General features: G+C 46.3%; 1 protein-coding gene across 2 annotated transcripts in view; it reads right to left on the reverse strand.

Annotated features, from left to right (window-relative positions):
• Positions 1-10,279, reverse strand: part of TRIP10 (thyroid hormone receptor interactor 10) — a 78,838-nt gene extending 68,559 nt beyond the window's left edge. Inside the window, exon 1 of one of the 2 annotated variants that reach the window (XM_033174085.1) lies at positions 9,716-10,115. In XM_033174085.1, the coding sequence (XP_033029976.1) occupies positions 9,716-9,739 (24 nt within the window). In that variant the 5' untranslated portion in view covers positions 9,740-10,115. Of the gene's footprint in view, positions 1-9,715 lie in introns of both variants that reach the window. The other variant, XM_033174084.1, reaches the window with a different exon arrangement.
• Between the last annotated feature and the right edge of the window lie 10,291 nt (positions 10,280-20,570).

Raw genomic sequence — 20,570 nt, forward strand, 5'->3', positions numbered from 1 at the left:
TTTAGCAATTCTTGTAAGCCGCCTCGAGTCCTACCACAGATGATGATGACGTTGTATGCTGCCATGAACTCATTAGAGAAAACATGGGGTACAAATGCAATAAAGCATATAACATGTTAACATTTTAAGCTGTACACGTGCAGGGTTCGAAATTAGCAGGGCGCCGAGCACATTTTGCACCTAAAGATTCTCCATTTACAAGCACCTCAAAAAGTCTGGTTGCCATTTTTTTTGCACCTGGCTAACACTCAAGGGGGACACGGGTGGCGCTGTGGTCTAAACCACGGAGCCTAGGGCTTGCCGATCAGAAGGTCGGCAGTTCGAATCCCCGCAACAGGGTGAATTCCCATGGCTGGGTCCCAGCTCCCGCCAACCTAGCAGTTCGAAAGCACATCAAAGTGCAAGTAGATAAATAGGTACCGCTCTGGCAGGAAGGTAAACGGCGTTTCCGTGTGCTGCTCTGTTTTGCCAGAAGCGGCTTAATCGTGCTGGCCACATGACCTGGAAAAAACTGTCTGCGGACAAATGTTGGCTCCCTCGGCCAATAAAGCCAGATGAGTGCCGCAACCCCAGAGTCGTTTGCAACTGGACTTAACAGTCAGGGGTCCTTTACCTTTACCTTTTTAACACTCAAGGATTACTGAAATGTATGTGCTTTGAAGCCTCGAAGTATATATTAAGGATAGACGATATGTTAAGGAGTTTAACAAAAAAGAGTAGTGTTTTGAAAACTGAAGTATGGTACCAATATTTTTATTTGTCAACACCAAATTAAACATTAACAATTTTTGTTTAAAATGTGATTTTAACAATGTGTCACTTAGGTGAATTGCGTATTAGTTCATGCTTATCAAAATAATAAGTGTGCATGCACACGAAAGCTCATACCAAGAACAAACACGGTTGGTCTCTAAGGTGCTACTGAAAAGAATTTTCTATTTTGTTTTATCAAAATAATAAAAAGTGTTGCCAACACCCCACCCCACCCCCCAAAAAATGGCGACTAGAAATTCTGTTTTGGCACCCACCACCCATTTGGCTCCTAGCTTTTCTACCCCAGTTTCTAACACTGTTGCGTGAAGGGACCCCAAAAGAAAGCAAGACAACCTAGCATATGGATAATAAATATTATGACTAATAGGTACAGTACTCCTTCTCTCTCAATTCCCTTCCTTGGCTACAGACGTGAAGCTGTCTCCCATAGGAACTCTCTAAGGAACAGCTATTTGAAACTCCACTCTCTGAACCAATTATTTTCCATCAGAAAAATGGAACTCAACTCCCAATCCCTAGCAAAAAGAAAAAGAAAAAAGCAACCAAACACACTAGACTAGTAAAAGAAAGAAAGAAAGAAAGAAAGAAAGAAAGAAAGAAAGAAAGAAAGAAAGATGGTGAAAGGCAGGGAAAGCCTTAGATTGCTTCAGTGCAGAGAGTCACTTGTGAAAATTACAACTAGACAGCACTCTAGAAATTGGAATTAAAGGATCCAGTTTTTCTTGCTTAGGCCTACATGAGGCATTGCTATAGACACTCTTATTTGAGACAAAACTGCTTTCGGTTCCATTTGACACAGCCCCATTTCTCCCCTGCATTTTAACCACAGGGGCAGGCATGGTCAGGTATGAGGAAGAAAGTCTGAAATTAAAACACACACACACAGCCCTTTATCCAAGCGTCAACACAAACAAAATACTGTAAAGGAACAGCAACTACTGCCAGGAAGAAATGCCATCATGCAGGGAGGAAACGCTTTCATGTCTAGAGATGGTTTGCATTTTTTTGTAATCGGGACAAATACTCCCCAACTTCTTGGGTGCAAGCTACCAGGAAGAATCTGCCTAAGTGAATCACTTGCTTTATGGCATAAAACTTAGCAGTGGAGAAATTGGGAGTGGAATAGACAACTGAACTCTGAATTCTCTTTTCTTTTCCTTTTGCTAACAAGGAATAGAGACCCCGCCACATACATTATTCCTGCCCGCCGCAGCTAGGTGAAGTGCAGCCCAGTCCTATGCATGTTGTGTGTTAAATGAGACTCTTTCAAGTTTATATACGACTGAGCACAACTCAAACTATGCCACCTTATTTCTTACATTCTCCCTTGAAGCCAGATTGGGCCCGCCAGTTCAAACTGAGACAGGAGAACCCGGGCCCAAAGAGGCCAAATTCCCCCTCAGATAGGGAACTTAACCCTAATCTCAGAATACCCTGGGTGTAATACAGTGGTACCTCAGTCTACGAACAGTCCTGTTAACGAACTATTCAGGAAACGAACTATTCAGAAAACTGGAAGTAGGTGTTCCGGTTAGCAAACTTTGCCTCAGAAGCCGAACGTGCTCCACTGCCAGTGGAGGGGCAACGGCGGCGGGAGGCCCCACTGCAGCCCCCATCCCACCCCTGAAGCTGTGGAAGACTATCATCAGTGCAGGTAAGATAAAAAAACACTTAAAAAAACAACAACCATCAATACTGTCTTATTTATTTTATAGTACAATACACTGATTATTGCTTTCATTTTATGGATCAATGTCTCGTTAGATAGTAAAATTCATGTTAAATTTCTGTTTTAGGGGTTGTTTTTCATCGTCTGGAACGGATTAATCCATTTCCCATTACTTTCTATGGGAAAGAACGCCTCAGTTTAAGAACGTTTTGGTTTAAGAACAAACTTCCGGAACGGATTAAATTCGTAAACCGAGGTACCACTGTATAAGCGACTTGAACACTCTGCATATGAGTTGCTTCTCTGCCACCCTTGTATTTAGTGTCCAGCTTGATAAAGAGTTCTTTAGAACCTAGAAACTTGCATGCTGTCTTGTGATATTACCAAACTAGGATTTCCGCATTTCTTATGTGCCAACGCTCTACCTTGTGACTAGATAAAGAACTCATTTAAAAAGCTCTACAATTCAGAAAAACTTGATGAAAACAATTTTGCTAGCATCACATTAAAAAAAAGATCGCAGAGTGCGTGAGTAAAAATGACTTGCTACAAATTCAAATGTTTATGTGAAAAAACTGCCACACATTTCGACATGATTCTGAAATGTGAACTGTGCATCATTTACCCCCCCCCCAAAAAAAGTTCAGTGTGTCCCCACCTCCTTTCCGTATACCCACGGAAACTTCCAAATACTAACAGTTAATGTTTGTTAATGACCAGGAAGAGGGCCTTCTCGGTAGTGGCACCTGCCCTGTGGAACGCCCTCCCATCAGATCTCAAGGAAATAACAACTATCTGACTTTTTGAAGACATCTGAAGGCAATCTTGTTTAGGGAAATTTTTAATGTTCGACGTTTTATTCTGTTTTTAGTGTTCTGTTGGGAGCCGCCCAGAGTGGCTGGGGAAACCCAGCCAGATGGGCGGGTTATGAAGAAGAAGAAGAAGAAGAAGAAGAAGAAGAAGAAGAAGAAGAAGAAGAAGAATGGGTTTTCCAGTTAAATAGAATCCAAAACAAGGTACAGGTTCAGCATCCATCATAAGCAGAACTCTAGGTATTGTTTAGGTAGATTTTAGCAATATCAATCTTTATGAATTCTTAATTTGCGTTACATAAATATTTCTTAAAAGTCATTTTGAGGGAACCCTTTAGGCAATACCCACTTATAAGCAGCGGCACATACTCTGTGCCACTTCAGAGAAGCTACAAGAGGTTCCTTCCAGAAAGATGAAATGGGAGGTGCAGAGATAGCAGAAGAACACGCTAAAGAAAACAAGACACCACCTCACCCAACATAAACAGCCCTGGCTAGATTTGCAAACAGTGGAACTGTTTGATCCTACCCAATTCACCAATCTAAACACCGTCCCTTTTCAGCTCCAAAGCCTTGCAAGTCCTTAGCTAAAGGTTAACAAAAAAAATACCCTGGACCACACCCAGAGACATCAGGCGGAATAGCCTGAACAACGGACAACAGGTTAAATATATCTGCACAGAAGCAACTCGGCAATCAATATAGGCTTCTACACACACACACAAACACACACACACACAAACCATTTCAAAGACAAGTTCCAATCCATCCTGCAACGAAGGACCAAACTACATGTTATGCTGGTAAACATGTACTTGCCAGTTAATGTTAATGAAAGGGCAGAGGGTTGGCTCAATGTGCAGAAAGGTGCTTAAAACTTTGCGCAGCTGCCAGATCTCCCCTGAAAGTCCCCCCTCTGGCCTGCTTTTGCTGGTTCCCCCCCCCTTCCAAGCAAGCTTCTTCTGATCTTTTGAGTCAAACAAGACTGTGGGGCAAACAGTAAACGTGGGGCAACTTGCAGAGGAGAATCTGGTTAAATACCCCATCTTATCTATTAATTCTTCCTTCCAAAAAGAAAACCAAACACCTCCACCTCCTTCAGATTAGTGTTGAGGGCGATGCAGCTTTCAGTACTGGGACTGTTATTGCTTGCTTGCTTGTTGTTGTTGTTGTGCATGTTATGTTTTCATACTGTAAAACACCCTGTGATCTTTGGATGAAAGGTGGTATATAAATTTAATAAACAAACAATAAATAATAGTTCTATCACACATTTCATCCAAATGATTAAACACCAGCATCGCCATTAAAGAAAAGGGAACTTTCACTTCAGATACAAAGTAGAGACTTTTATGTCCAGTCAGGATGTACAGAGCATAGGAATCAACCAATGCTTGTGTCCGTCCGTCCCGTCCCCCGTCCCCCCGCTTTTTTGGCACAGTACAAAACAAGACACATCCTGCAGCACTGGAAGGTGAGGGGGAATCGGATCTATGAATTTGCCGCAAGTGTTTGAAAAGCACCCCAGAGTTTGATTTATTACACAGAGAGCATGACCACATGGGGAAAATCAGGACGATTGGATTGCCAACCACTACAGTCAAATGAGCACAGGCCATCGCTATTTTGCTGCGCATACAGATGGTGTACATTAATATGAAAAGACATGGCCAATCTGTAGCTTCCCAGCAGTTTGTGCAGCAGCATGTTCTACACGCACAGTTTTCCATGCTGTTTCTGACATGTAAGTGCTACCTGCGCAGGTAATTCATTAAATGAGAATCAGACCCCATGTAAGGAACAAGCAGCCCCCAACTAAATCTACTGATTTAGAGACAACGAACTCAGGCACCCAGTGGAAGGTTTACACTAATGGCAACAATCTGAATTAATTCTGGCCTAGCAACCATAGACTGCATGATTCCGGCTTGGACACTGCTCCTTTTGACCCGAGACATGGTAGAGAACCCAGGAGACCCAGAAACTTGCCCAGGTTACGCAATGGAGATGTAGAAGTATGCTGATCAATTTTACCGGTGGAAATGGTTAGACTGAATTTTGAGGATATTTAAATATCCCTTCCCCTGTCGAGGGCACTCAACTGTTGCCCATGCAAGGGCAGAAGCCAGAAATAGCCTCCTCTACTCATGCAACCAGGCTAAAGTTAATCTCTGAACTAACTAGATTAGACACAGAAGCTTTGCTGAAGGGGTGAGAAAGACACCTTCGGATCCTGTGTCTTCCACATGCACACACTCAAGCAAAAACCTAAACCAGGCACAAGAGAAAGCACTGGTCCTTACAGAAACCCAGAACGTGCTTCACAGCACATAAAATAAGGGCTGCGGGAGAGTAACAAAAGCAAGAACCCCTTTTGAGCATCTGGCAAGAGAAACAGAAAAGTCAAAATACAGACCAAAAATAAGAGGCCTGACATTATTAATACTCCCACCCCTTGCTTTTTCCTGCAAGGCCAATTGCAGTCAACAGGTTTACCACTCCTATCAGCCTATCACCCATTCCCACCACCCTTCTGAGTAATACCCCTCCCCACCCTCTCACTATATTTAAGGGTCTGGTGACTTCCGTTTCAGTGTATCTGAAGAAGTGTGCATGCACACGAAAGCTCATACCAAGAACAAACTTAGTTGGTCTTTAAGGTGCTACTGGAAGGAATTTTTGTTTTAATTTTTTAAAATTTGTTTGTTTCTCTTGGATGTGTTCAGGATCAATCATCACTTTCAATCCCTGAAAAGGTAATCAGGGAAGGGCCTCATACTAAGTAAATCTGCAAACCTGTTAAGTATAAAATGCATATATCCAACACTTTTTCTTCTTGGGAAAGTATGTTTTGAACTGGGTACAAAGGTCGTTTACCTTCTCTGAGGCTCTAGAACACAGCAAGCTACGAATAAAACTCTCCCAAACTCTTTTCTCCGGCTCACTTTGCACCACCAGCAATTTTGCCTTACATGAAAGACTCTGCTATTTAAAATCATTACTATATTCCTGTTCTACCCCAAAGCAGCTTAAGGTACATTTCTGTTGCTGCCTGTTTAAAGCAACAGCGTTTTCTCCCCCTTCCTCAGCTGCTGATTGAAGTCTCTACCCTGTTTTTCTTTATGCAATAGCTTCACATTTTGCCCACCTTTGGCTATCCTTCATCATAGCTTACCTGGGAAGATGAAGTGGAGATTAAATCACATGTACATAGAAGTTGATGGTGCCTTAAGGGCGTCATTGTGAGAAGCTGAATTTGCTCCCAAATAAGTTTTCATGAGCCAACGCATATTCTAGATCAGAAGAAAGCAAAATGAAGACCGCAGTCCAATTGACCAAAGGCCAATTTCCAGTCAACTATCAAAGAATAACCAATGTATATAGAAATTGGTGAACTGCACCAAGGGTGAGTAAAAGGGTGGTCTTGACCTACTGGCAACTGGGTGATGTGCAGTAGATTAAACCCAGGTGGCGCTGTGGGTTAAACCACAGAGCCTAGGGCTTGCTGATCAGAAGGTCGGCGGTTCGAATCCCTGCGATGGGGTGAGCTCCTGTTGCTCGGTCCCAGCTCCTGCCCACCTAGCAGTTCGAAAGCACGTCAAAGTGCAAGTAGATAAATAGGTAGCGCTCCGGCGGGAAGGTCAACGGCGTTTCCGTGCGCTGCTCTGGTTCGCCAGAAGCGGCTTTGTCATGCTGGCCACATGACCCGGAAGCTGTACACCGTCTCCCTCGGCCAGTAATGCAACATGAGCGCCGCAACTCCAGAGTCGGACATGACTGGACCTAATGTTCAGGGGTGCCTTTACCTTTACACAACTGGCACCACAACAAACAACAGCAGTAACAAAATGAATCCTCATACTGCCAAAATGAAGAAATTCAGGGTAGCCAGGAGAGGATTAGTGTGTGCAAGGACTGTACACTCAGTTCAGTTCTGGTACTCAAAATAAATTCCTAGGCTCAGAATGCTTTAGTTCTTCTATGTATCTGTCTTTTGTACCAGGCTCCAGGCGGTGAATATCAGAGGTCTGGTTAAAATCAAAGTAAATCCTGAAAGTTTGCTCACCCCCTACAATAAATATCACACCTCTCATGTTCTTAGCAGGAGAACCTCCTCAGCATCACTTAAGACAGGCACGTCCAACAGGTAGATCGTGATCTACCGGTAGATCACTGGATGTTTGTGGTAGATCACCGGTAGATCACTGGCTCCCCCAAAAGAAGCTCAACAACTTTGGCTCCTCTAAAAAAAGCTCATTTTTTTGCCCTGCACCCTCTAAAAACGGGGCTTTCCTTCTCCCCAAAAAAGGTCAACAACAACTTTGATCTGAATGCCTAAAAAACAGGCCTTCCTCCTCCCCAAAATAGCTCAACAACTTTGACCAGAACCCCAAAAAAGGGGGTAGATCACTGCCAGTTTTTTTAACTCTGTAAGTAGATTGTAGTCTCTTGGGAGTTGGCCACCCCTGACTTAAGACATATCAATTACGCTTTCAGCTGCTAACAGACCCAGAGTACGCAGTCTGTCTTGCTTCATACATTTAACATGTATTGGTGGACCACATAATGATTAAAACAGACCATGTAAGACTAAAGCCAGTCCACCTTTATTCCAGATAAATTTGAAGCACAAAATGGTACAGTCGGGCATAATTAACACTCTTTGGGTTTTGCATTCATTAAAATGGGTCAGGATTAGAATTCAGACTTCATCCACAAATTACATTATTTGGCTTCCCTAACAGCAGGACAGTTAAAAGGTATTGAGGGATGTGTATATGTGAGTGTTTGGCATATACATATAACCCGTGCACATGGCTGGGTCAAATCACACAAATCACTCCAAGTGGTTGTTTAGGGCAGAGGTTCCCAAACTGTGGTTGGCAGGCCACTAGTGACCTATGAGCTTCATTCAGGTGGTTTGCGGTGTGTCTGTGTTTTACACCAGATACGGCACATCCATTTCTTATATTGTATTGTAGTACAAAATGCAATATATAAAAGAATGTATGAATAAATAAATAAATAAATAAATATACAATTAAAAACCACGCAGCATCTAGCACAGTATATTACAATTGGGACAACAATTGGGACAACTGGCAGAAAAAAAAATCATTAAGTGGTCCGCCAAGACCCTCAACAATTTTCAAATGGTCCATGAGGGGAAAAGTTTGGGAGCCCCTGATTTAGGGGTATCTTCTCACAAGCAGTAAAGCAGCACATAATGGAAGATGTATGCCTTCAAATGATATACAGAGGCCCAGTGACCATTAGGACAACCCTGGGTTGCAGCTTGTAGATTGTCTGGAAAGACAAAGCCACAGATGGGGGGAGGGGACTAGCCGGGGGTTTTTGCCCCAGGTGAAGCCTCCAAAGGGAGGCCACTGATGCTCCCACAGCCTGTGTGTGTGTATGCAAATGCTCATGGGTGGGGTGCTAAACTGGATCTTTGACTCCCGGTAAAATAAAGCCTAGTTTCACCCCTGGGAAAGAGCTAAACCACAAGCCCAGGTTCAGGTAACACACTAAGCCAAACTACAGTTCAAATTTCTGGAAGTACACAACTCAGGTGTTCCAATCTGAGAGCTGCACCCCAATATGCAAAGGTGCAACAGCGGAGCCAAAATAAGATAAGCTAGCACAGTAAAACATGCAGCTCACTTGCTCATGATAAAGTGATACACAAAGGGTTTCTTGCCCATCTAATTATCAAGTGTAAGAAGCCAGAATAGGGGGAAAATATATACTTAGGGGAGCAGTAGCAAGTTTGCTATGGGTACAGCTACAGCTTTAAATACTGAAGGTCATTAAAGTGAAAGTGCCTCCTCTTACTTGCAGGTGGTCTTATCTACCTGGCCAAATTAAAGTTAGTCTGTGTTAATACATGCTGTCTTCCTACAAGCTCAGTGCCCAATGACCCAGGGAAAATGTTGATTTCTTTCTCTCTCTCTCTCTCTCTCTCTCTCTCTCTCTCTCTCTCTCTCTCTCTCACACACACACACACACACAAAAATAACATCCCTTTTCTCAGCCACGGGGAAAGGGAAGGAGGGAGGGAAGCAACAGGGTCACTGAAAGAGAAAAAAACGGAACGGAACAAGGCGGAAAAGGAGGAGAAAGCCCAGGGCAAGTAGCAGAGTATGCAGCCATCAGGAAAAGAGGGGGAGGCAGGCACTGAAGTGGGGGGGGGGACCACAGACAACTGAACTCTGACACGAGGGAGAAAACTACGAGTTTGGGGTGGGAGCTGCAGAAGAGGGCGGAGAAACGCGCTTTAAATCAAGTCTGGGGAATTATGGAGAAGCCCAACCCTGAGTTGGAGAGACGAAGTGATCGGACATGGAGGGAGGAGGAGGGGAGAGAGGGAGATAAGGATTGGAGGGGGGAGAATATGGGGTGCCTCCGAGCAAAACCCAAGTGGGGGGCGACCGCCGTGGCCGGCTGCGCGCTTCCTTACCCAGAGCTCCGTGCCCCAGTCCATGCTGGCAGCGCCGTCGCCGTGCGCCCTCGCTCCGTCCGCGAAGGCCCACCCGGAGCCCGATCCGCCGCCTCCGCCTCCCGTCCCGGGGAGTCCCGCTCTTCCCGCCCGTCCAGCCTCCAGCGCCTGCCCGGGACACTCCCCGCTCCGGCCCCGGCCCTTAAAGGCGCAGGCAGGACTCAGCGCAGCCCGACGAGCGCCGGCATCCCCCGGCTTGGCACGGGGCGCGTCTCCGTCTCGCTTCCAAGGGTTTGATTGATGCAGAGGCGAAGGCCGCCCGCTCGTCTTCCCCCTCCCCCGAAAAGGGATCAACAGGCGGAGCCGAGACGCGCCGCTCTTCCCAGGAAGCCGCCGCCGCCCTCCTTCCCCCGCGCAATGGGCGAAGGGTTTCCTCTCGCGTCAGGCTCCGCGATCGCGCGCGCGCGCTTCCTTGGAGCCGGGCTGAGCTCGCCGCGCGGGGAATCTCGCGGCGCGGGCGCTCGGGATCCGGTCCGCTGGACTCGGTCGGGGATGCGCAGGCGGTGAACGTGGGCGGCGCTGGGGTGGATCTTCTCTCGCTTGACCCAAAGACAGGAAAACGCGTCTCGATCTCGGGTGGGAAGGAGGGCGCTTAGCGTCGCGGCTCCACGCCGGACTTTGCTGCGCCTCCAAGGATGGAATCCATGTGGCTGCGCCCCCCGCGTGGTTGCTAAGGGAGCCGTGCAGCGTTCGCAGGAAGGCTATTTCCAGTCCCACGTGGCTGCGCCAATCTGTATGGTGGCCCCTTACCAGACGTTACAAGCAGTCACGTGAAGCCTCACGGCTCCCAGAGAGGTGCTCCGTAAGCCACGCTTCTGACGTGTGGTATGAAAGGATTCCAGCCCCATTCATCATTAGAAGAGCAACCCCAAGGCCGGCCCAAGACACAGAATCATAGAATCGGAGAGTTGGAGGGGACTGCAAGGCTCCTCTAGTTCAATCCCCTGTAATTCAAGAATCTCAGCTAAGGTGAACCACACAATGCCTCCCCCAACCGAGAGAGACGGGAAACCCAGCCAGATGGGCAGGGTATAAATAATAAAATCATTATCGTTATAAGGAACAAGCATGGGAGGAAAGATCTACATCAGCAACAAGAAGGGGGAAATCAACTTAATAACAACAACAACAACAAAATTATTGGGTGGCTCCCAACAGAATATTAAAAACTCAATAAAACAGCAAACATTAAAAACTTCCCTTAACAGGGCTGCTTTCAGGTGTCTTCTAAAAGTCAGATAGTTGTTTATTTCCTTGACATCTTACAGGAAGGTTTTCCACAGGGCGGGCGCCACCACCAAGAAGGCCCTGTGCCTGGTTCCCTGTAACGTTGCTTCTCGCAGTGAGGGAACTGCCAGAAGGCCCTCGGAGCTCGACCTCGGTGTCCGGGCACAACAATGGAGGTGGAAACGCTCCTTCAGGTATACTCAACCTTACCCAAAGGTTGAAGTGGGAATCAAAGGTTGTCATGGTGGGGAAAGGGGCCTGCTGTAAATCACACCGGGTAGGTGCAGAATCCAGGAGACCCCAGAGGGCAGCCTCTGCCATTGCCACCCTAAGGGTGGGAGGAAACCAGCAGCACCTCCTATTCACTGAGAGGTTGCATGGGGGAGGGACTGCTGAGGAGGAGGCAGATCCAGCCTCCAAGGAGTGTGCCGCAGCCATGCATTCCTTTGAGGCCGGATCTGCTGCTCCTGTGTATCCTGCCTGAGGCGCACACTTCACTTTGCCTCATGGGTGGGCCAGCCATGGCACCACACCACCTAACCAAACCCCCACACAGGGCCGTCTTAAAGGGATCGGCCGCCGTGGCGCGGCGATCCCTCGGCGCCCCCAGTGGGCCGCCTCTCCGCCCGCCTCCCTCCCACGCTGGCCACCCCTCTGGATCGGGGGTGGGTGAGCGGGGGATGAGGGAAGGGCGCGCAGAGCCCCGCGCCGCTCCAGTGCCACGCCCCTCATCCCCCGAGGGGTGGCCAGCACGGGAGGGAGGTGGGTGAGCGGGGGATGAGGGGCGTGGCACTGGAGCGGCGCGGGGCTCTGCGCGCCCTTCCCAGCGCTCCAGCTGGGGCTCCAGAGGGCAGCCGGCTTGTAACTCGCCCACCCGTGGGGGCGCAGGTTGGGGAGGGGGCGGTTGGTATGCCCCTATGACGAGATGGCCCTGCCCCCACATATTCCTCGGCACCAATAAAAAGGTAAAGGGACCCCTGACCATTAGGTCCAGTCACAGACGACTGGGGGTGTGGTGCTCATCTTGCTTTACTGGCTGAGGATGCCAGCGTACAGCTTCCAGGTCATGTGGCCAGCATGACTAAGCCATTTTTGGCGAACCACAGCGCACAGAAACGCCATTTACCTTCCCGCCACAGCAGTACCTGTTTATCTACTTGCACTGGTGTGCTTTCAAACTGCTAGGTTAGCAGAAGCTGGGACAGAGCAATGGGAGCTCACCCCATCATGGAGATTTGAGCCTGCAACCTTCTGATCAGCATGCCCAAGAGGCTCTGTGGTTTAGACCACAGCGCCACCTGCGGCTTAGGACCAATAATGCCAACTCAAAACACAAATGGTCTGTTAAATGCCTCTCTGTTCTTTCTTTCTCTTTCTTTCTTTCTTTCATAATACTTTACAGGTATACACAGCAATTTTAAGGGCAGCAAAACTACCTTCAATAAGAAGCACAAATGTATGGGCTTTCTTCGCAGACACACCAGGGATGACCTGAATGAATAAATGAAAAATTTGTGCAGATGTGTCTATTGCTTATTTTAAGCACTAAGCAGTGCCCCTAGATAGCAAACAAAGGTTAGTCATTTGCCACCCTCAAGGCACTGCAAAAACCTTTACATTCTCTTCCCTTTCCCTCACACATTATTATTTTTACCTTCCTACACAAATTTTCTCAGCCTGTTCGCTACTTCCTTCCTTGCCTGTGGACTTAACTTCCTTACATTCTGGGACATCTGTTCTTGCCCTATTCTGCACTGTGTGAGGTTTTAATCTCAGACAGACAGACAGCTTTCCCACTCCTCACAGAAATTGACTGCAGGCTGCTTAATGCTCTAATAAACTGAACATGGGCGAACCATCACAGCAAATGAACCAGTCAGAGGCAGATGTCACCGGCACCATGCAGTTTAATGGAGGAGGACTAAGTCAGTGGTTTAGCTGTTCTGGATGGGAATGGCTTCTTATATTATTTTATGATTTAACAAATTAGTACATTGCAGCGTGAAGTGATTAAAGTGGCATACAGCAAGCTAAAAATGAGATAAAAACAAGTTCTAGAAACATTAAAAGTAAACCATTGACTCCCTTAAGGATCAGGTTCAATTTCATAGTTGGAATGGGTGCTTTTTGCCAGCTTCAGATGGTATGCCAACTGTGCCCTCTCCTGGTGGACAAGTGTCCACTGCTGCCCACTCTTCACAGGGTAGCAACTTTCTGGTTTGATTGCTGCAGTGAGATCTGCATGGTTCTACCCTTGAAGACAGTTGCCCAGCAATTGGTTGGAGTTTGCATAGTATGGAATATTTTATTCCCCGCTGAAGGGGCGCCACTGATTGCTAGTAGGTTTCTGGGCTTAGATTATGGCCCATGTGACCCAATCCAATACACGTTTACTGAGGAGTAAGACCCACTGTGCTCAATGTAGTAACCATGCATAGGACGGAAGTTATAAAATCCTCTCAGAGAACATTATCATTCATATGAATCTTTCAGCGTGGTGCAATCTTCAGGAAAGGGTCTGTTTCATATTTCCATACAATTGGGCATCAAACTCATGTCCAATAGAAGCAGGGAGTTCCAGATGGTGGAGTCTGTGACCCAGTGCTATTGGATTCGAACTCCCAGCTGCCCCAACCAGCATGTCCGGGGGTGATGGGTGTTGTAGTCTGCAATGTTCAGAGGTTCTCAGGTCAGTGGCTCTGTACTAAATGGATACTTTGACTGCTGCAATAATCCTGAATTGTTGATTTAATCTGAACTGTGTGTGTGTATTTTTAGTGTTGTATGTTAATTGTTGAATTGAAACCAATCCTGTTTTATTTTATAAAATAAACTAGCTGGCCCGGCCACGCGTTGCTGTGGCTGATTTGGTGAAATGGGAAAAGGAGGTGCAATGCAAAAGTGGAAGTGTATGCTTACTGACACTTTTTCTTGTTGAAGTTGAGGATGCGTGGTTTCCTTACCGGCTCTGCAGATGGGCGCCGCCATGAATGGTGGTCATTTCATTTCCGTGCGTCCAGACTCTCCTCTCAGTGGAGACGGAGTCCCGGAAATGACTAAAGTTTTTTTTTTTGCGGCCGACTCCGCAGGCACTACGGCCGTCTTGTTAGTGGAGGCGGCGTTGGAAACTGCTTCTTATCCGGCTGGCTCTACAGCCGCTACTGCCGCCGCCGCAAATGACGGTAAGTTTCGTTTCCGCCCGCCCTGCCTGTTTTGTAAGTGGAGGCGGCGTTGGAAACTTGAAAGGTTTGAGAGTGCCATTTCCGCCCGTCCTGGCTCTGTAGGTGGCCGTGGTAACACGGCAGATGGCAGAAGCGACGTTTCGTCTCGCTTTTCCTCCCCACCCAATGGAGCCATGGCCAACCGCACAAATGGTTGTTCCTGCCTGCGTGGGTCTACAGCTGCCGCCGGAGACAGCAGCGGCATTTGTGAGTGGCGTGCCCCTCTATTGGCTGGAGGTGGTGACATAGTAACAGGATGAGGAGGGGTTTGAGACGTTTTTAGTGTGTTATGCTGCGTTCCGTCCACTGGAGGGCGCTGTGTTTTTGGCACAAAATCCAATTTTTACCTGGGTTAGGTGTATTCTTTTTGCAATCTAACTACGTAAGATCCTTCCCATATGCCCATGGAATGTTGTGTCCAAATTTGAACGGAATCGGTCTAGCTGTTGTGGAGAAAGGTGGTACAGCACAAACACCCACCTTTTACGATTTTATATATATAGATAACAAGTGAAGGAATCAGCTATTCTGAATTAATGCAACTGAATGGCATAAATGTGCCCTTACATACACACCATTGTTTATTATAAACTTCTCGCTCAGCAGAAAAACAATGGACTGTTGAGATCACCAAGGCATCCTTCAGTGGAATAAGCAAGACAAAGCTGTCTCTCCACAAGAACCAGAAATCCTTGCTGTCAGCGAAACCACCCTCAACCCCAATGGCAGTGAGCGTTACACCAGTTTCCCATGTCGCTGACCTCGGGGAAATTTAACTTCCTCTTAACCTTCAGTATGAACCAGTATCAGAAGGAATGTGAAAGGACTGTCTACAAAAATGCTGTGAAATTCATGCAGGGTTGCACATAGAATCCTATCGGGTTGCCATGGTGATCAGGAGGGGTAGTGGCGGCGGCTGGGGGAGCCAGTGACTCCAGAGTGAAAACTATGCTGAGTCAGGCAGTTTTGTTTTCTTCCTGTGTGTTCCAAGAATACATAGTCATTGAAAACCCAGGCCTAATGGCAGTCGGCTCAGTCAAGAGTGGCTCATCTTTCCATCCTTTTAATGCTGACTGGACGGCAACTTGACGGCTCTTTCCTCTATTAATAATTCTAACGAGGTGATAAGTTTTCCAGATCGATTAATGTAGAGACATAGATGGGATGTCTGATAGGTGGCATTAAAATGGTAACCCTCTTGGTTTATTGAAGCAAGACTCAACCACGAGGAATAGCTACTGCGCAACACTGCTGATTCCCTCATCTCTTTCCAAAACTATCGAAAAAGTTTCAGTAAAACCCCTACGCAGAGATTCTTTCCAGAGCTTGCACATGGTGACCAGTTCATGAAGGTGTGTTACCTGCTACAAGTACACAGTTACCGTATTTTTCGCTCCATAGGACGCACCGGACCATAGGGCGCACCTCATTTTTAGAGGAGGAAACAAGGAAAAAAAAATATTTTTCTGGTTTTCCTCCTCTAAAAGCCCTGGTTCTTTTTGTTGTTTTTTGAGGATCAGCTAAAAGTTTTGCAGCTGTTTTTGCAAAGGCAAAAGGCCTTTTTAAAGGATCAGCTAAAGGTTTTGCAGCTTTTTTGCAAAGGGAAAAGCCCTGGGTGGTTTTTTTTTTTTTTTAGGATCAGCTAAAGGTTTTGCAGCTTTTTTGCAAAGAGGGAAAAGCAAAGCTCCTTTTGCAAAGGGAGAAAGCAAAGAGGAAAAGCCCCATTTTTATGGGGTTTAACTTACATTTCTGAAAAAATCTTAAGGAAAGGGAGCCATTTCTACTGTTTGCAGACAGATAATCTAATCAGCCAGTCACATGTCCTGGGGAAACAAACAACCTCCCTCTGCAGCACATTCAACAAAGGAGGGCGTGGCTGAAAGGGAGCCGGGACTCTTATCTCTCTCCCGATCTCTTGCTGATCAGCTGCTGAGCGGGGTCCTTTCAACACTCCCTTTTCTCTTTGTAAAATAAAAAGCACACTCTGCTTTTGGCCCCTGGGCAATTCAGCTCCAGGGACCACCATTCGCTCCATAAGACGCACAGGTATTTCCCCTTACTTTTCAGGAGGAAAAAAGTGGGTCTTATGGAGCGAAAAATACGGTAATAATACCTAGCATTTATATGGTGTTTAAAGTGTGGTATAATTTGTTGTGATTCTTATAAGCTTACTAGTACATTAACCCCGTTAAATTAACGGGTGCTAGAACATATGTGGTCAAACTGTTGCCCTAGCAACGTTGGGGACATGCGCAGAGCTGACTGAGCGGCTGTTGCTTATCTCGTTTTTTTTCCTAACAACGCAAGAGCCGCATGGCGTAGCCAGCTCTGCGCATAGCGTCCCTGTTGCCCTAGCAACATCGGGAACACGCGCAGAGCGTCTCTGCGCTCCAAGTCCCAACGGCTGTCCGTGGGGCACATGCGCAGTAGCGCAATCCCACGGATACAGGGACTGGACGCAGAGACACTTGCACTGTATTATAGGTGATATAGTACCCCTGTATTGCAGATGGGGGCAGGCTGAGGTTAAGGAACTTGACTAAGACCATCTAGTGACCTAATGGCGGTGGCAACATTTGAACCCAGGGGCTTCCTAGGCTGCACCACACCAGGCCACGGTCCCAGAACATTTTCATTAAAACATCCCCGCTTCTCTAGCCCATTTATTTACACGTAAAACACGTAAGCCCAGTATTACTACTACATATTGCTATGGCCTATTAGATGAAGTACAGGCCACCCCAATACAAAAAAAAAAAAAAAATGTCTATTAAAAAAGGCTTTCCTGTGATAGTTTGGTCATAGTTCCTTTTTAACCAGGCCTTTGCTTGACTTGATCTACATCCTATCCCCTTTTTTAAAATGCTGGCTCTTTTGGGGTTTTTTTAATTGGGTTGTTTTTGTTTTGTTTTTTTGTATTTGATATTTTATATGAACCGCCCTGAGACCTTCAGGTATAGGGCAGTACTGTATAGAAATTAAATACAGTGGTACCTCGGGTTAACTTAATTCGTTCTGGAGTTCCGTTCTTAACCTGAAACTGGTCTTAACCTGAAGCGCCACTTTAGCTAATGGGACCTCCCGCTGCCGCTGTGTCGCCAGAGCATGATTTCTGTTCTTATCCTGAAGCAAAGTTCTTAACCTGAAGCGTCATTTCTGGGTTAGCAGAGTCTGTAACCTGAAGCGCCTGTAACCTGAGGTACCACTGTAAATAATAAAATAATAATAATAATAATAATAATAATTATTATTATTATTATTATTATTATTATTATTATTATCACTCGAAGCATCTTTAGAATTTGTGTCCTCACTTTACCCCGTAGCTTAGCAAGTGGATATGCAAAATAAATTAAAAAATGAGACACTTAATATTGCTACTTTCTCAACTCCAGCCACCCAATATGCCTCTTTAAAACGAAGGGATAGATTGGAAGATTCTTAGTGCGACAGCAGGGCAGGAAGACCTGGGGAGGAATGGGGCTGCAGATAGAAATGATGGTCTGGTCTCCAGGCTGCAGTTTGCTGCCTCCAGATGTTTTGCAGGAGGCATTCAATTTCTTGAATGTGCTAAAGACCTTTGATGGATATATCTTCTGACAAGGTGGGCCTGTGAAAGCTTCTGCCCTAATCAATGTGTTACGTCCTTCAGGTGCCACAAGAATCTGTGACTGTTTTCATACTCTGTTGGTCACTTTTGCAAAACCCCAAAATAACAGCGGAGTTGGCAGAATGATCTGCCAGCTGTCAGTCTTCCACACATGGATTCAGAAAGTAATGGTCTCTCCCCGATCCACACACTTTAGACAACCATATGTGTTGCTTTAGTTGTGAAGCACACAATTAACATTTCGCTTCCCTCCCCCCAGTCAAGCACCCTCCCCCATTGAGTTCTTTGGCGGAATTTACCAGAAATGTAGCAAACCAATAAACTGACTACTAATGGACCAAGACACAAATAGGCATCAAAGCAGCCAATTCCTGTACAAAAGTATTTATTTCACAGACTACTGCATGGTGGAATGTGCGGAACTAAGGCGCCAATCCTAGACACTTACCAGGAAGTAAGCCCCAAATAACTTAATGGGACTTAATTCTGAGTAAAGGTGCACAAGATGGTTTCTCAATAAAACCAGTCAGTGTCCCTAAACTGGAAGATCGTTTGGATTTGGTAACAGGTACCTCCTCTCCTAAATCTCTCTCTCACACCCCCACACCCTGCCTCGAGAATATACCTAAATTACTTACCGTATATACTCGAGTATAAGTCGACCCAAATATAAGCCGAGGCACCTAATTTCCCTACAAAAATGTGGGAAAGCTTATTGACTCAAGTATAAGCTGGTTCACCTTTGCCACTGTGGTAGAGGAGGAACGAGCAGCCCAAAGCAGCCCTTTGGGCTGCTCCTTCCTCTTCCTCCTTTGCTGCTGTGGAGCTCACCCCGTCGCAGGGTTTCGAACCGCCATTCTTCTGATCAGCAAGCCCTAGGGCTCTGTGGTTTAACCCACAGAGCAATGTTCCCTTGTGTTATACAGAGAAGGCTGGGATCCTGTCCTGTTTAAGCAGGAGCCAGGGAAAGTGAGCACCTGTGGGGTTTCAGTACTTCCTTAACTGATAGGCTTTCTGCCTTCTGGGGTCTAAAGTTTGCATTTATGTGAGCAGTTCAGGAATGGAACAAGCTGCCTGGGGAGAGTAAAGAACCGCCGTTCTTGTACACTTCTTAAGGAATGGTTGACTTGAGTATAAGCCGAGGGCAGCTTTTAAAGCACAAAGTGTGCTGAAAAACTAGGCTTATACTCAAGTATATATGGTAACTGGTCCACTCCCCCGTGGGTTGACAACCCCTGTTCCACCCACAATGATATCGAGATTTGGGGATAGGATGTTTGTAAAAAAAAGACACAGAAAGGGGGCAGTTCTACTTAGGATATTTTAATTATTATATTTTAATCCTACTCTTTATCCACGAGACTCAGACCAGAACAGGTAACTCTCTCCCATCTTGTCCTCACAATAAAGCCTTCAAGGTAGGTTCGACTGACAGTGACTGGTTTGAACCCAGGTCACTTTGACCCAAATCCAGCACTTTCAACGATGCCCATACTAGACTAGCCAAGCCAGACAATCCGAGAAGTGTGCTTTGGCATTCTTTGCAATGTTGCAGAAAATGCTCTCCTGTTTGTGCTTTCTAAGGTGTAGTGCTGCCCGAACGACCGCTTGGTTTATTTAAGCTAGTGGACCGTCAGTATCTTTTCCTATCATTGTTCTCCGGTTCCCCTGTATTCAGTCACGGTTGGTCCAAGAAGCAGGAGCACTTTCCCTTCCGCATCCTTTTTTTAAAAAAAGATTCCTATCTCTGCTTTTACCCCATGCCTCCCCTCAGTTCTCCTCCTCCTGGTTACGTTAAGAAAGAAAATAAAACTGCAATTGCAATTCCTTTTTCATCCTTAAAAGCTGCTTCATAGGCATGTTCTTATGACGGCTTCTCCATTTTGAGGGTTGCTCCAGATCAACGATGGAGAGACTGTGGCCCTCCAGGTTTCGTTGGTCTTCGACTTCCATCAGCCCCCAGCCGGCATGGCCAATGGTCAAGGGCAGGAGATGTGGCTCACCAACACCTGGAAGGCCACAGCTCCCCCCCAGCCCCGACTTGAGAGCTGGTCCAAGACTGCCAAGAGTCGTTTGACATCTCCAGCAGGAATCCTAAGGGGAGGTCAGTCAGGTAAAAGTCCAGATTCCTGGTTATATTCCTGCTTGTCCTCTAGTTTGGTCCCTCCTTTAGGCAGAATGAGATAAGACCGGTGTGATTGCATTCTGGAAAAATCCACTTTGGATTACAGATGTGGTAATGGTCATGTTTTTAATGAAGGGGAGGTGGCAAAGCTCAGAAGCAAAGCACTTGTTTTGCATGGAGAAGGCCCCCAGTTTGTGGCATCTCCAGTTAAAAGGTTCAAGTAGTAGGTGGTGGGATGTCAGCACAAGGCAGAGCAAGCTATCAGAGTGGGCTAGATGATCAGATAGTCTGACTTTGTATAGCGCTGGTAATTCTCTCACTCCTATAAATCTCCCTGCATGCAGTAAGCTAGCATATCAGCACAGACTGCTCTGCTAAAACTCTTGACTGACATGCCAGTTTACTACGTGCAGTCTTTATTTTCTTATTTTACATAAAGGAAGATTTTTTTTTCCAATGGCAATTTTTTTTTTACTTCCAGGGCTAAAGTGGTATGGGCTCCAGAATGCTACCTGGCTCCAGAATGCCAGGGCAGGGGAACCTGTGGCCAACCAGATCCAACTCCTGAGACCCAGCCAGCATTGCCAAGGCTTAGGGATGATGGGAGCTGGCAGTTCCACAACATCTGGAGGC

The sequence above is a fragment of the Lacerta agilis genome, chromosome 16 (assembly GCF_009819535.1).
Source record: "Lacerta agilis isolate rLacAgi1 chromosome 16, rLacAgi1.pri, whole genome shotgun sequence".
NCBI lineage: Eukaryota > Metazoa > Chordata > Lepidosauria > Squamata > Lacertidae > Lacerta > Lacerta agilis.